Source organism: Octodon degus, unplaced genomic scaffold (genome assembly GCF_000260255.1).
Source record: "Octodon degus isolate 3935 unplaced genomic scaffold, OctDeg1.0 scaffold00120, whole genome shotgun sequence".
Lineage (NCBI taxonomy): Eukaryota > Metazoa > Chordata > Mammalia > Rodentia > Octodontidae > Octodon > Octodon degus.
The window spans coordinates 2319342-2336841 of NW_004524696.1; the positions used below are offsets into that span (position 1 = coordinate 2319342).

Here is a 17500-nt window from a genome sequence, read left to right on the forward strand (position 1 = left end):
TCCTGTTTTTTTCTTTTTTCTTTCTTTTTTTTTGGTGGAACTGGGGATTGAACTCAGGCCCTTGTGCTTGTCAGAGAAGTGCTTAATCCACTGAGCCATCTCCCCAGCTCCTTGCTGATGTATTTTTATGATAGATTAATTTGCTAATAATGTGTCATCGTAGAGTGGTGGGGATAAAATATTATTTATTCACTTACAACTCAGTTTTATTATTTTATTTTTTTGTATTTTAGGTGAGGTTCTACAGGGTGTTCAGGGGCTCATTAGATCGAATTGTAGTGATTCACCTGTTTACAGCCTCCCAAGACCTGGAAGTACAGGGGCGCACCACCACCCCCTGTCTCAATTGCCTTCTCAGTGCAGCCCGGGTGCGGGGCCAGCACTGCAGGCCCAGAGATAAACCCCCAAGTCCCTGTACCTGCTTGCAGGTGCTTTAATGTGCTAAACTATTTGGCTGGCCTTAATTTTTTTTTTTTTTTAGAGAGTACAAATTAGAATTAAAACAAAAAATTACAAGTGATACAGAATTTCACTTAAGAAAGTAATATGAATTTCACAGTATTTGTTGTAATACAGTGTTGTCTTCCAACTCATTACTCATATTACCACATATATGCATGTAAAATTGAAGAAGAAAAAAAGAAACATATAAGAAACTAAGAAGATAAAAAGTACAAACAATTGAAAAAAAGAGATGAAACAAATTAAAGCAGTGTTTTTTCGGTACACCTGCAGAAATGCACAGTACAGTTGTCCAAACCATCCTGTTTAAATACATAGTTAAATCTCTTTCTCCCACTCTCTCTTCCTGTCCTCCCCAACTCTCTGACTCTTTACTTTTGAATAACTTCGTGTCTTTTTCCCAGTATCTATTGTACCCTTCAGATTCCATTTTTCTCTTTCAGATTCTGTATTTGAGACAATATGATGTTTGCACATGTGGGTGTTTTTTACTTTCAAATTAAGAGTATGTTCTCTAGTTGCATCCATTTACCCATGAAACACACAAATTAATTCTATTTTATAGCTAAATAATACTCCATTGTGTAAAAATACCACAACTTCATTATTCATTCTTCAGTTGATGACATCTGGGTTGTTTCCAGCTACTTAGTTATGACAAATTGCACTGCTGTAAACATGGGTGCACACATATTGATGTGATAAGAGATTTTCAGTTTTTCTGGAAAAATACCTGGGAGAGAAATAGCTGACTTAAATGGGATCTGCAGTCTAGCTTTTGAAGGCATATCCACACTGATTTCCATACTGGTTGTACCAGTCTTCATTCCCATGAACAGGGCAGAAGGATTCCTTTTTCTCCACAGCTTGTTGAGGATTTTTGCAACTTTATTTATTAGAGATATTGGACTTTAGTGCTTTTTTTTTTTTTTTTTTTTACTTGGATCTTTCTCTGGTTTTGGAATCAGAGTAGTACTTGCCTCCATGAATGGTTCTGGGGTGAATTGCTTGCCTTTCAATTTCATTGAAGAATTTGAGAACAACTGTTTTCAAATTGAATCTTCTCTAAATTTCTTGTTAATTCTTCTGTTAATCAATCAGGACCTGGGCTTTTCATTGTTGGTAGTTTTTTTCTTACATTTTCAAGTTCATTTTTCGTTGTTGAATTATTCAGAGTTTGTTAGTATTGTTGACTCAGGTTTGGCATTTTGTATATGTCTAGGAAAACTGTCCATTTCCTCTGTGTTTTCCATCCTGTAGGAGTAAAGATTTCAAAGTAGGCATTGATGATCTTCTGAATTTATCTAGGGTCTGTAAGTGATTTCACATCTTTCATTTTTTACTGCATGAGGTTGGTTTTTTTTCTTTCCTTTTTTTGACTTGGTCAGCTAGGGGTTTCAGTTTTATTTGTTCTTTCAAAGAAGAAACTCTGATTCATTTATTGTTTGTATTGTTTTGTTCATCTCCAGTACATTAATTTTTGTTCTAATCTTTATAATTCCTTTCTTCTTTGGGCTTCTTCTTGCACTTCCTCACTTGCACTTCTTTTTTTTTTGGAGGTTGAGGTACAGCATAGCATCATTTATTTGGACTTGTTCTGTTTTCCTACTGTGTGAATTTACTGCTTTAAATTTTCTTTTTTCTTTCTTTTTTTGTTTTTTTTTACTTTTATCAATTTTATTGAGAAACAACAGTAAAACAGTTTCAAAATGGATTAGTGGGACAGTTTCAATAATTAATATATTGCATATTGTTGTTTTGTAGTGGTTATTCATACTATAAGATGCAGACATATCCTGTCCAAACACTATTAGTGCAAATCTTTCTTCTCATTAAATTAAGAGAAAGTAGCTGTATATCTATTCTATTTTGCATATACAGATAAAAAATGGTCCTTCATTTGTATTCCCTTTTTTGCTTAGTTTTGTCAGAGATGGGTATTCCTTTGCCATTTAAATATTGTAGGTACGTGAATTAAACAAATAATCTAATATAGCCCAGTAGTCCATAATAGGGGGTTATCCGTAGGACTGGCAATGTCAGAAGTTGTTGACTTTTGAGCCTTTTATAGCTCAGCATATTAATATGGCTTTACTTTTTATACCTTGTTTTTATACTTTTCTGCTGGATGGTTAAGACCAAGATAAAGCAAGACTTATACAACAAGAAATGTAACTTCTATATCTACAGAGTCAGTCAAGTCCCTCAGGATTTATCCTGAAATCCTGCACCACAGTTTTTAGATCACTTGTCAGTGTCAGCCATGTGAATGAGTCACGGCCATTGATTGACCAATTTGCTCTCTGGGAAAGCTTGAGAGAATGTTTTCTCTCCTTATGACTCTCCTTACACACACTCTACATTGTCAGTCACTTTCCTTTGTAGCACCATAATCTCCTGGATCAGAAAATTTGGGACATCACAGAGTTACAGGATGTTACACTATCATTTCTCATATGTCCTGAGTCCTCATTGACCTTCAAAGGCTAGGGCCAAAATGTTGGCTGTCCTTGTAGCCCTTCTTTTTCTCTAATTTTCAATCTGCAAACTTAAGCTGTTAACCCTCCAGACGAGAAGCTTAATTATTTTATTGCCCTGCAATGTAGGAAGTTGAGCTTAACCTCTATCTGTCTGAATATCAAACATCTTAGAAATAACATAAAACAGGTATTTTCCATCAAATATTTGTATGTTAAATTTTAAATCTGTACAGAATGTGAAGAAGAAACAAAAAATAAAAAAATTTTAAAAATAGGAATACAAAATGACATTTTTACACAGAAATTTAGAAATCTGTCTGTATACAGCATTGTAGCAGGACAGTCCTATGACATTTTATTCTTCTCTCTAATTTTCATTTATTACCTTTTTTTAATGAACATTTACTTGAGAGACAGGATAGCAGTAATTGATATGACATGACAAGATGTACGTATTTAGGAGACCAGAATGACAGGCATTCCAAGCATGGCGCTAGTATTACACATTGCTGTCTTCAGTGAAGTAGCTTAGTTCACTGGCATCAGTATATATAGTTAGTCAGTGTGAGAATACTACCAATTAACTGCTATTTTAAAAAACCTGCTGAAGATTCTCAGGATCATAGCCTTACCCATCTTGTACATATAAATGTATGGCTTTGCCCCTGTCATGTTTCCTACCTTTTCTCCTTGCCCTCTCTTCATTCTTTACCCTTAAGTTCTCGCTTTCCTTTTAATTGTGTTAAACCTTACTATTTTTATTTCTTCTTTTGAGTCCTTACACTAGGAAGATTATACGAGATTTACACATGTGGATCTAGTTTATTTCACTTATGAGCATATCTTCAAGTGACATTGACTTGAATGTAAAGTCTTTGAGTTTATCATTCTTTATAGCTGAGTAATACTCCATTGTATAAAAATGCCACATCTTTTTCATCCATTCCTCAGGTGACGGGCATCTTGGTTGTTTCCAAGATTTGGCTGTCACAAATTGTGCTGCTATAAACATATGTGCACATGTATCTCTATGATATGATGTTTTCAGTTCTTTTGAGAAAATTCCCAGTAGGGGGATAGCTCTTTGAATGGGATTTCTAGTCCTAGTTTTTTAAGGAATCCCCACACTGATTTCAATAATGGTTCCACTAGTCTACTTTCCCACCAGCAATGCAGAAGGGTTCCTTTTTCCCTACAGCCTCCCCAGTATTTGTTCTTGGTTGATTTCTTTATGGTAGACATTCTTTCTGGGGTCGGATGGTATCTTAGTGATTTTTGTTTTTGTTTTTGTTTTTTGTTTGTTTGTTTGTTTGTTTCACAACTGAAGATTAATCTCAGGGCCTTGAGCTTGCCTGGGAAGGGCTTATTCCACTGAGCCATCTCCACAGCCCTCAGTATTATGTTAATTTGCATTTCAGGGATGGCTAGTGATGTGGAGCATTATTTTATATATTCATTCGCTTTTATATTCTCGACCTCTGAGAAGTGTGTTCATCTCAGATGCCCATTTCTGAATTGAGTCTTTAAATTTTCGGGCACTAATGTTTTTAAGTTCTTTATAAATTGTAGAGAGCAGACCTTTGTCTGAATGCTTAGTAGTTAAGATTTTTTCCCCAATTTGTGGGTTGTCTTTTCACTTCGTTGGTAATCTCTTTTGACTTGCAAAAACTGCCTAATAAGAGGGGGTTCCTGTTGTTACTTCTTTCAAGCGTTACCCATGGGATTTGATTTTTTTTAATGCGCTCTTTGCCTACCCCTATATCTTCAAGAGTTCCTGCAATATTTATTCAAGGAGATTTAGTGTTTCTCTTTTAATATTTAGTTTTTTAACTGATTTTGAGTTTAGTTTAGTGCATGGTGATAGACAGGGGTCAAGTTTTAGTTTTTGGTATGTAGAAAACCAGTTTTTCCAGCACCATTTTATAAAAAGGCTACCTTTCTTCCAGTAAGCATGTTTCCCACCTTTTTCAAACATAAAGTGGCTGAGTGTGTTTCTAGTGGCTTCTGCATCTTCTAGTCTATTCCATTGATCCTCATTTCTGTTTTTTGACAATACCATGCTGATATTATCATAGTAGCTTTGCAGTATAATTTGAAGTCGGGAATTATAATGCGTCGTACCTTGCCTTTATTGCCTAGGATTGTTCTTGCTGTTCTTGTTCTTTTCTGTTTCCAAATAAATTTTAGGATAGATTTCTCTAGGTCTATGAGGTATGTTGATGATATTTTGATAGGGATTGCTTTAAATCTGTACAACAGTTTTGGGAGTATGGCCATCTTCATTATGTTGGTTCTTCCTATCCAGGAGCAGGGAATATCTTTCCATTTTGTGAAATCCTCTATGATCTCCTTTTTTCAGAGTACTGTAATTTTCACTGAATAGATCTTTTACTTCTTTAGTTAGATTAATTCCTAAGTATTTCATTTTCCTCAGTGCCATTGTAAAAGGTATTGTTTCCCTAATTTCCCTCTCAGTGTTTTTGTTATCTGTGTAGAGGAATGCTAGTGACTTTTCAGTACTAAATTTGTATCCTGCTATGCTACTGAATTTGTGTGTTAATTCTAGTAGCTTCTTCGTGGAGTTTTTTTGGTCTTCCAAGTAAAGTATCCTGTCATTGGCAAATAATGATAGTTTAACATCTACTTTATCTAAATTATTCCTTTCATTTCCCAGTGTTTTCTAATGGCTCTAGCTAATGATTGCAGAACTATATTGAATAAGAGTGGTGATAGAGAACATCCTTATCTCATACTAGATCTGAAAGTAAAAGATTGCAGTTTTTCCCCATTTTGATTGTTAGCAGTTGGCTTGTCATAGATGGCTTTTATCAGATTGAAGTAGAGTCCATCTTTTTAAATTTTCAGTAGACTTTGAAAATGAATAAGTGCTGGACTTTGTCAACAGACTTTTCTGCATCAATTGAGATTATGATGTGGTTTTTGATTTGGCTCCATTGACAGAGTATATTACATTTATACATTTGCATATATTGAACCATCCTTGCATCCCTGGGATGAATCCTACCTGGTTATAGTGTATAATCTTTTTGATGATTTGCTGTATTGTATTTGCTAGGATTTTATTGAGGATATATGCATCTATGTTCATGAGGGAGTGTGGCCTGTACTTCTCTTTTTTAGTTGTGTCTTTCCCTGGTTTTGGAATCAGTATAATACATCCCTGCAGGAACAATTTTGGGAGAATTGTTTCCTTTTCAATTTCCTTGAAGAGTTTGAGGAGTATACGGATTATATCTTCTGCAAATTTCTTGTACAATTCGGCTGTGAATCCATCAAGACCTAGACTTTTGTTTGTCATAGGTTTTATATTACATTTTGTAATACATTGGCTGTTATGGTTTATTGAGATTTTTTATATCTTCTTCCTTCAGTTTTTGTAAATTGTACCTTTGTGGGAATCTGTCCATTTCTTTTATGCCTTTTATTCTGTAAATGTAAACATTCTCAAAGTAGCTAGTGATAATCTTCTGAAGTTCCCCTGGGTCTATAGTAATTACACCCTTTTTATTTCATATTGCTTGTATTTGAATGTTTTCTTTTCTCTTTTTGATGAAGTTTTCAACTTTATTTAGTCTTTCAAAGAATTTACCTGCTGTTGTCGTCAGCTTTTTGATTTGTTAGTTCTTTGAACTGTTTTCTTTGTCTTGATTCAATTAATTTATGCTCCAATCTTTAAGATTTCTTCCCTTATTTGTGCATTGTGTTTGGTTTGCTCTTGCTTTTCTAGATGTTGGAGGAGCAACATTAGGGTGTTTATTTCTTCCCATTCCGTTTTCATAATGTGTGATTTCACAGCTATAATTTTCCCTCTAAGAACTGCTTTTCTTGAATCACATAAATTCCGATAAGTTATTTGAATTTTCATTGAATTCTAGATATTGCTCAGTTCTAGTTTGATTTCATCTGTGACCCATAGGTTGCTGAGTATGACATTGTTTAATTTCTGTGTATTTATGAAGTTTTTCTGGCTTCCTTTCTCATTTATTTCCTCTTTTATTGCACTGTGGTGTGATAATAAGCATGGGTTAATTTCTGTTTTCTTGGGCTGGGGAGTTGGCCCAGTAGAATAAGTCCTTCCTTGGTAAGCGCAAGGGCCTGAGTTCACACCCTGGTTCTGCAAAAAAATAAAAATGAAATAAATTTTTAAAAATTCTCTTTTCTTTCATACACTTAAGCATGACCTATGGACTAGTATGTGGTCTATTTTATAAAATGACCCATGTGCAACTGAGAAAAATTTGTATTCAGTTGTGTTTGGGTAGAACACTCTGTATATGTTCACCAAGTCCATTTATTCCAAGCCATTTCAGTTCTGCTGCTTTTTTGCTGATTTTTTTGTCTGCTTGACCTGTCATTGTGGCGTAAGGGGGTGTTAAGGCCTCCTGTTAAGATTGTGGTATTGGATATTAGATTTTTCATGTCCATTATGATTTGGCTTGTACAATTGGGTGTTCCTGTGTTTGGTGCATACATATTTATGAGTGTTAACTCTTCCTCTTGAGTTTTTCCCCTAATCAGTATACAGTGGCCGTTTTGATTTCATTTGATCATTCTTGGTTTAAAGTTGAGATTGTCTGAGAACAGGATTGCTACCCCTGCTTTTTTCTGAGGTGCTGAAGCATGTAGTATTGTTTTCCGTCCTTTGACTTTCAACCTGTGAATTTTTTTTATGTGTTAAGTGTGTTTCTTGTATACAACATACTGTTGGATTTTGTTTCCTAATCCATTGTGCCAGTCTATTTCTTTTAATTGGTGCATTGAGTCCTTTTTACATTGATAGCTATAATTGAGATGTATTGACTTATAATTGACTTGTTATTTACCTGCTGTTGTTTATTCCATTTTCCTTTGTATTTAATTCTTTGCCCTATTTGGTGGATTCCTTCCCTTCTTGTTCGTTGAGTTCTGATCATTGTGGTCCATCTCTAGAACATCTTTTATTAGTCTATGTAGAGTTGCCTTTTTCATCACAAAATTCTTTACTTGTTCTTAATCTTGGAAGTATTTCACTTCTTCATGAAACTTGAAAGAGAGTTTTGTAGGGTATAATAGTCTGGACTAGAATTTGTTTTCATAGAGGACTTGATGTACTCAGCTCCATGCTCTTCTTGACTTCATGGATTGTGAAGAGAAATCTACCATTATGCTCCTGAGTTTTCCTTTAAATGTGATCTGTTTCTTTTCTCTAGTGGCTTTCAGTGTATTTTTCTTGTGCTTGTTTTCTGAGATCTTGACTATTATAAGTCTGGCTTTATTTTTAATTGGGTTAATGTTATTTGGACTTCTGTATATTTCTTTATGTGAATGTCAGAATGTTTCCCCATATTTGGGAATTTTTCTACTCTTACTTCTGCCTATATTGTTTATATATCATTTGTACTGACTCTTTCTCATTGATTCCTATTAGTCCCACATTTTTTATAATTACCTCGTCTTGCAGGTGATGAATTATTTTTTCCTGCATCCTAGTTGTTTTTAAGAGATCTTTTCTTACCTTTTTACTAGCTGCAACCGCGACTTCAAGATCTGAAACTCGGTTTTACAAGCTTTTAAATAAGATTTTAAGTTCCTCTGTATGTCTTTAATTCTGTTTCATGCGATGTATTTCTTTCCTGTATTGCTCATTGAAGGAATCCATCATTTTTCTAATCTCCTCTAATTTTTTATGTTGTCTTCTTTAGAAGCAGTTATTAATTCTTTTTTATAGTTATCATTTCTTTTTTTATTTCAGTGGTTATTTCTGATCTGATTTCTTGTATATGTTTCTGTAGCTGATTCTCTACTTCAGACAGTATTAATATAGAGGTTTATGTTTTTTATTTCAGAGGTTATTTCTGATCTGAGTTTCTGTGTAACTTTCTGAAGTTCTTTCTTTACTTCACACACTATTAATTCAGACATTTCATCTGTGTGATGCCCAATTTCTTCTGTGCTAGTGTTTTCTGCACTTGTTCTGTGTGCACGCAGGGCCTGATATTACATTTTGCTCCTTCTCTTTGTCCTTTGTATAGCACTGTCCTCTGACCTTTGGTGTAGAGCTTTGGCACAGTTATAACCTTAGCACCTACTGAAATTCTGGTTCAAATTTACAAAGTTTGATTTCATCCATTTTTCCCTGGCTTGGGTCTAGCTGCCGTGCCCAGCTTCTTCCTGCTGCTGCCCTTGGAAATGAACTTGTTTTGCCCATCTGGCAAGCCGTTCTGCTCCTGGATTAGCTGGTTGTTTCTGGCCCCTATCCTGTCTGTAGGACTGCAGTTGCAGCGTTTTACCTCAGGCCTGTATGGCAGGCCTGGGCTGGGTCTGGAGGTTTCTAGAGAGCAGGATAGAAGAATTCACTCAGAAGTGGGCCTGGGCTAGGTCCAGAGTAATCCAGCTGGCAAAGGGGAGGGTGGAAGCCTACACATTCACTGGGCCTGGGCCTGAGCTGTGTCTGGAGAGGATCCAAGAGCATGGAGGAAGTTCTTGCTCACAGGTGGGGCTGGTTCTGGAGGGCTTTGGAGGTTTCCTGAGAGCAAGACTGAAGGTCTCACTCACAGTCTGGTCCAGAGGGATTCAGGGGGCACCGCAAAGCATGGAAGCTCACCCACACACTGGCCTGGCCTTGGCTTGGGCTGAGTCTCTAAGCTTTAAATCTGTACAGAATGTGAAAAAAATAAAGATAAAAAAGAATTTTTAAAAAATAGTAAAAATAATAGAAATAAACAATTATAAATTTCACATAGAAATTTAGAAATCTAACCATGTACAACATTGTAGCAGGACGGTCCTATGACATTTTTTTCTTGTCTCTTGTTTTCATTTATTACCTTTTTTTTTTTTTTTTTTTTTTAACAAGCATTTACTTGAGAGAGAGTATAGCCTTTCTGTTGTTCTTGAAGTTGTGATCACTTTTGTCTCTTTCTGGAATATGTGTCAGTACTCTTTGTAGGGTTGCTTGGTGGTCATTAATTTCTCAATTGTTCTTTCTCATGGAAGGATCTTATTCACCATTGAATTTGGTACATAGTTTTGCAGGGTACATCAATCTGGGTTGGAAGTCATTTTCTTTTAGGACTTGAATTACTTCACTCCATATTCTTCTTGATTTGATGGTTTGTATTAAGAAATCTGCTCTGTAATTCTAATGGACTTTCCATTGTAGGTGATCTGTTTCTTTTCTCTAGCAACTTTTCATATTGTGTTCTTTTGCTGAATTTCTGAGATCTTGATTTGTATGTGTCTAGGTGTAGATTTATTATGATTATGACTGTGTGTAGTTCTACATGCCTTGCTTACCTGTATGTTGGTTTCTTTTGTCATGCTTGAAAATTTTCTGCCAGTACTTCTGCAAATGGCCTTTTTATGTCATTTCTGCTTTTCCTCCCTGCTTCATTGACACCTATTATCCTTGTATTATTTTTCTTTACTTTGTCTTGCAGTTGCTGAATTGTTATTTCCTGATTCCTTGTTAATTTTAAGAGTTCTTTCATTTCACATTCATTAGCTGCACCACTGTCTTTGAGGTCTGAAAGTCTATCTTCATTTTCATTGAAGCAGTTTTGCCAGCTCTCAATGGAATTCTTAATTTCCTGGTTATCTGTTTGAATCTATTTTATGCATTCTGATTGTTTTCTGTATTGTACATTCAGTGTTTCCATCATTTTTCTATTTTCCTCTATTTTTCTGTGTCTTCTTTAGTTGTGCTGAGCAGTTCTTTTAGGATTGTTGTCCTTTCTTTTCTGACCTGAAAAATTATTTTTTATCTTATTTCTTCTATAGCCTAAGAGGCTTGTTTTCTTACTTCAGTTGCTATCATTTTAGAGATTTTAAGTATGTGATTTCCAAGTTCTTGTATGTCTTTGTGTCCTGGATTTGTTCTGAGTGCACTATAGGATTGACATTGACTTTTGCTGTACATTTTGGCATTTTTGAAAGTCCCAGTAATCACCGAGACAGAGTCCTGCATGCCACCCAGAATCCTCCAAAGTTCTTAAATGGTGCCAGGAAAGCTCTGTTCCTGCATGCACTGGGCTCACAGATTACCACTCTCATGTGTCTCGCAGGCCACTCAAGAGTCCACCTAAGTTATTAAAAGTTTGGACTGTCCACCAATAACAGCTCCACATCTGTGCACTAGGGGCAAAAGACATAGCATACCGGAGTCCTGCAGGCTACCCAGAGTCCACCAAAAAATTCTCAAATGGCACCAGGAAAGCTCCTTAAAACTCATTTTGAATTATAAAAATTTCTAAATTATGCACCCACTTGAAAATGTTCATTTTAATTATATGAACTTCAAATTCCTTTCCTTTTAAAAACAAATTCTGTCTGTACTTGACCCTATACCACTATCTGCTTCCCAGTACATTCCACTTCACACATATTGGGTGTCCTAAAATTATAATATTATGTATGTTTTATTATTGGAACTTCATTCTTTTACTTTACATATTCATTTTATTAAATTTTATATAATTTGCTTTTTAATTTACATGTTTGAGATATTTAAACAGAGATACTAGCTCTAATTATTCATTTTCACAGTATTATATTCCAATTTATGATTAAATTGATTACCTACTCTTCACCTTAGATGTATTTAAACTGTAATGGAAGAAATTTATCTTCATATGTCCCTGTATCTACAAGAATTTCTTAATGGTAAAAAGCTAGAGTAGACTTCTCTGGGTAACAGGTAGAAAGAACGTACTTAACTTTAGGAATTATTGCTAAAGCACCTGTATTCAAAATTACTTTGAACAGACAAGAGCAAAAATATGCTAGTAGTGCTTCTTTCTTCATAAAATATTTAGAAACATTTATCTTTATATATATATATATGTGTATATATAATATATACATAATGAGATCTGTATGGTGTTACCATCTTATTAAATATAATAAATAATTCCTTTATAAGATTTTATTTGTTTATCTACTTGTCTGTATCACTAGTGATTGAACACAGGATTTTGCACTTAGCTGCATCCCCATCCCTTTATGGTTTTGGTGTTTTTTTTGTTTTTTTTTATCCTAAGATGAGTTGTTAATTTGCCTAGGCTGGGCTCAAATTTAATGGTTCTTCTTGTTGAATTTGCAGTCATAGCCCATTACATCTACGTCAAATTTCTTAAATAGCATTTTACACTGTAATTTTGAAAAAAAAATGAGATAAAATTTTCTTTTACAATCCTTGTAATATGAAAAGATAAATTTATAGATACAACTCAATACATGAATTGGTATTCAAAAGCAAGCGAATTCCCTGAAAGAGAGTTGTTCTAAGGCCAAAAAAACTGCAAAGTGCTGTTAATCATAGAACCTAATGTAGATCCCTCTAAGTTCTTAACTTCACTATGTACATCATCCCTAGTAATACCTAATGAGAATTGTAGTTTTTGTTACTTGGCCGATGCTGCTTTTGTTGCTTCAAAATATAAGTGTAAAGGAACAGACTTAATCTTGGCTCTGTTCTTACTTATCTTATTACAAGAAATTCTCCATGTGGTATATCTTGTCCTGTATCCCTGCTCCCTGTATGGGTTAGGGCCAGAGACATTCAGTTTCGCTAGAATTGAATCAGTTACAGCACACATGCCAGTGACTAAAGAAACCTCTTATAAATATAATGGAAAATTTGTGGAATTTTACTTAGCAACCCTATTTATGAATCCTTCCTGATTTTTCCTAATTAGCTCTCAGTTGTTTGCTGGGTTGAATTTACCCATTTGAAGAGATGCTTTATTTCAAAAAGTTTCAGCATCATCCCTGGAACTACATAATGAAAAATACTCTTCTAGAAAATTGTTATTTTTCTTCAAGTTGCCAGTCCATTCCTATATTATCTTCTGATTACTCAGACTGCTGGTGAGAAGTTTGGTGTCATTTTTATTTCTTTTGCTTATAATTTTGGTTCCTTGTGAAACATTACACTTTTTTTTTTTTTTTTGTATTTGATAGATATGTTGGTGAAACCTAAGAAAAGGGAAGATGACAAGTTACCTTTTTGGGGGATACATGTCTGGGGCACCTAATAAATACATTAATTGTATGTGTTTGATATATGTACATGACACATTTTAATTCTTTTACAACCCTTTCCCATCCCACTCTTCCATACTGCTCTTTTTCCTCCAAGTCTGATAGCATTTGGCAGTTTCTAATTTTTATTAAACATTAAAAAGTCCATAAAAGAGGATAGGATTCCAGAGAGTCAACAATGTTATTGAAGTCCAGTCTCTCTCTCTCTCTATCTCTCTCTCACTCTCTTTCTAAGAGATGACCTTCTGCTGAACGTATTTGTCACCCCTCTGCAGTATTAGTCATATCACTTTTTAATAACTTAGTTATATATGTTTAAGATTTTAAAAATTAATTTTATGTTTAGAATCCCAGAGGGATCTAGAACACATACAGATAGCATGGTTTTATGTGTGTATATAAATCTATGCAGCTCTGAACTTTGGTATGTGTGTGAAATAGGGTTTAGTTTGTGAAGAAAAGCAAATGTTGTGGAAGGAGCCAACAAGTGGCCTGAGATCAAGAAGCCTAGACACCCTTCATGAGCCCTGTTGATGTGAAGTCAGCATCTCATGTTCTGATCCTGAAGCCTTTGAGCTTGTGGGAGGGAATAGAATTCTTCATTGAAGTTCATTTTATCCAATTAATTTGTGTAAAATTATTCATTGAACTTTGCTGAGTCCCAGGCCTGTTTCTAGCCTTAAAGATAGGATGTACTAAATGCTTTCATGTACTATTGTAATCTTTACATGATTTCCAGTTCTATCTATTGTATTTTAATTTTTGAATAATAAACCTCTTTTTAATATATGTTAAATTTACTTAAGAAATTTTTCACACAAAATCACTAAAGATGTTTAGACCAGCACTGACGTTTAGTCTTACGCACTATAGGTTGTAGGGCTTCACCCTGTTCCTGGTATCTAAAGGGTTGTACTGCTGAGAATATAACTTGTGTGTGATTTGCATATGAGAGGTTCTCTGAGAACCTTTGGTTCCCAGCTCTGGGGTCTACTGATGCATTTCCTGTTACTGAAATCCTCCCTGCTAGCTCTGTATTTCCAGTGTCACTTATACCTTTGTCTAAATTGTCACCTCTAGGAACCCTGTAATCTGTCCTGCTCCATTATTGCTTTTCTTTTAAAATTAAAAAATATATATATTATTTTTTATGAGTGGTTTTTCTCCCTTATTAGCCTATAATTTCTTTGAAAGCCAAGTCTGATTTTTTCCCCTTTGATGTCCTCTACATACCCACACCAGGGCTTTTTGAGTAGAGGTAACTGAGCATTTCTAAGGTCCATCTAGATCATACACTGATAGTTTTATCCTTATCCTTATCCTTATCCTACCCTTATCCTTGGGTCCACACCACAGAGGAGAACTGTGTATTTTAGTTCTGGATCTTTCCAAAAATGCCACTTGGAAGGATTCCTGGAGGCCATAAGTAATACTGGCATCCCATGGCAGATGACAAAGTAAGCATGAACTTGTGTGAGTGTAAATATTTTAGAAAATTTATAGCTCCAAATTTCTATAGTTTTAGTAGATAACCCACTAATAGAACTTAATCTTTATATAAGGACAGTTTACATTGGTAATATTTCCAGTGCTTTTTAAAGTGCCAGTGAATGAGCTTATTTTCTAAGGAGAATGTAAGACCAGTGAGGTTTTCTGAAAGTTCAGTGGTTGTTTTTTGTTCTTTTTTATCCGGCTTTTCTTGTTTCATGACAGGTGCTGAGCTTTAGTTTAACAGTTTTATCACATATGAATAATACATTACCTACACTGGGGTTATATAGATGTAATTTTGTTAAATGTATATCGTGGTAGATTTAAAAATGAGGGATTTATTTTTGTCATTCATAAAGTTGTAATACAGTCTGGATAAACCATTTGTTAAAGATAGCATCTAGTTAGCCTCTTTATTTCATGTAGGAGAAGGTTAGATCCATAATAAATACATAAAAAAATAAGTAGATAGGGGAATTTATCTTGGAAATAAGATCCCAGTCATGGTTTTGAAATGCTAAAAGCATGAAGATCTGTCAAAGAGATATACGAACATGATATTTTTTCCAGTGTACTTCAAAGTATTTTGTTATATTTGTCATTCTCTAGTAGGCAGTGATCAAGTGATACAGTAATTTCAAAGTTAGTCTGTGTTAATAGGTGTAAAAATAGTGTCTCTCCACATACATTATATAGATAAATAAGCTGGCAATTTACTGTTAATGAAGTGCTTAGAATATATTATGACATTTCTGAAATGTTTACCAGTTTTAATTATTTTACATTTAAGATATAACTTACTAACTACATATAACAAAAGAAGATAACTTTTTGTAAAAAGAAATTCATAATTTGATTGATACTAATTTATGAAGCTCCAAATGATTAATTTGCTCAAGCAATCCACGTGCATCTCCAAGATGGGAAATTTAATTATTTGGAGCTTGTGATTTTTATTTGCTCTGATGCAGCTGAAGAAATTTATAAAATAATGGTTAAAATCTATATACGAAATTACATACTCGTTCTACAACTTCTTATTGATAGTATAATTTAAAATACAAGTACTATCGTCATATTTTTTGATTGCATAAATGGGCTGAAATCATAACCTAATTTGTGGTTGTCAGCTTGAACTGCCATTCCCCCTGTATTTGGGCATAATGTTTATCAACTTCCTGAAATACTTTTGATTGTTGGGTTTTAATTTGCTCTTATTTGACCATTAATTATTTTGAATTAATTAACTCAACACTGTCATAGGGATTGATTTTACTCAATAGTTTAAGGAATAATATAAATGCTAATGATAAATACAAATGAAAAGGGGCATCAGGTCAAGCATAGGAAGTGTTTAAGATTTTGTTTATGTTCAGATTCCTTTTATTGTAAAAGGTATTGAAAGATGTTAAATGGAACTTGTCTTATTGTGTGATGTAAATACTGATTTTTTAGTTTAGGGTGTTTCCCCACCCCCCATACAAGAATGTTTATAGTTTTTTTCTAGTCAGACTTGTTAAACTAAAAACCAATAGACAACCTGCTTTTATTTTTATCAGAGGAAACTTTTTATGTGCCCTGTGGTAACGCAGAGGGAGCACTTGATCAGGAAGCACAGTGGACACTCCCTCTCCTTCCTGGGAGTTTAGTGCTGCTGGGCCCAAGGATGCCTTTCAGGAGTAGCTCTGTGCCTGGCAGAAAGCAGGCCTTGTCTGAGTGGTTGAGTATGGATAGCATTTCATTTAGCCTTTGCTCTGACAGCCCATGCCCTGGATAAGTGGTGTAGGCCTGTACAGGTGAAATCTATTCTCACTTTTGCCTCAGGGGTGACTGGACTGTAACAGAATTTTTCAAATCCGTTGGGCCCAACCGCAAAGCAGAGAATAAATGGCCGAAGTGCCAGGCCTCGACAGAAAAATCAATGCCTGGTTATACAGACATGACAGACCAGGCCTGCAGTTCCCTTCACAGAGGCTGCGCGCCACCCTTCTGGGTTACCATTCACTCTGTCTGGAGTTAGTGTGTAAGCCAATTTACATTGTTTTTTCTCTCCTTCATGCAGGAAATTTACATGCCATTTATGTGACAGAAGCTTCACAGAGAAGTGGGCCTTGAACAACCATATGAAACTGCACACGGGAGAAAAGCCTTTTAAGTGTACCTGGCCCACATGCCACTACTCATTCCTTACAGCCTCTGCAATGAAAGACCACTACAGGACGCACACAGGTGTGTCGTGTCCCCTTCTTCCTCGAGGCTAGGCAGAGCAAGATGAGGATGGGCTGTGAGAACTATATATTAATTACTTTGATAATAATCAATTGAGATGATGTCCTATTTGCAGGGTTTAAGATTGTGGTACAGTGTCATTCATTGCCTCTCAGTGATGCTCAAGGTAGTGTTGAAGAAACCTTTTATTATATATTTGCATGCATATGCGTGTATGCATGTCTAACAAAAAGTAGGTTCATATTTGTAAGGAAGTACATGTATATTTTTGTGTGTATGTATGTCTTTAGAGGTGTGAACTTTATCAAAGATGATTTGAGATATTAAGTTTTCAAAGGAACTTATATTTTGTTATGGATATCAAGTGTTTTCACGTTATTTATTCTTGGTTTTATATATCACTTAAAAATTTTAGGCAAATTAGTTTCAGGAAGAATGTGAGGCCTGGTTGTTTTGATAATTCATACTGGCTGATCTGAATAGATCTACCCTAGCTTTTTAAAAATAAGATTATATATGAAAAAGCCAAAATTTAAATAAATTTTACACCAAAATATTGAACAAATTGTGTGGACTTTGAACTAATAGTGAAAGCAGTGTTGACAACTATTCTGTGTTGAGAATCTTACCAAGGACACTTAGTGTGGAACTTCATGATTTTATATCCTATTAATATGTTATTGTCATATGCTATCTTTATGACTTATTTTTCTTTGTCTCAATACATTGGACCTAAAATTTCCTTAGATGCCTACATCTGAGTTTTCTTCTTATATCACTATACAATATTATTGTGA

The 17500-nt window shown here is 34.8% G+C and overlaps 1 protein-coding gene across 1 annotated transcript in view; it reads left to right on the forward strand.

Moving 5' to 3' along the window:
• Znf407 (zinc finger protein 407) overlaps positions 1-17500 on the forward strand; it is a 535987-nt gene that overhangs the window by 298999 nt on the left and 219488 nt on the right. Inside the window, exon 5 of the mRNA XM_004640188.2 lies at positions 16537-16703. Within this exon, the coding sequence (XP_004640245.1) occupies positions 16537-16703 (167 nt within the window). The remainder of the gene's footprint in view (positions 1-16536; positions 16704-17500) is intronic.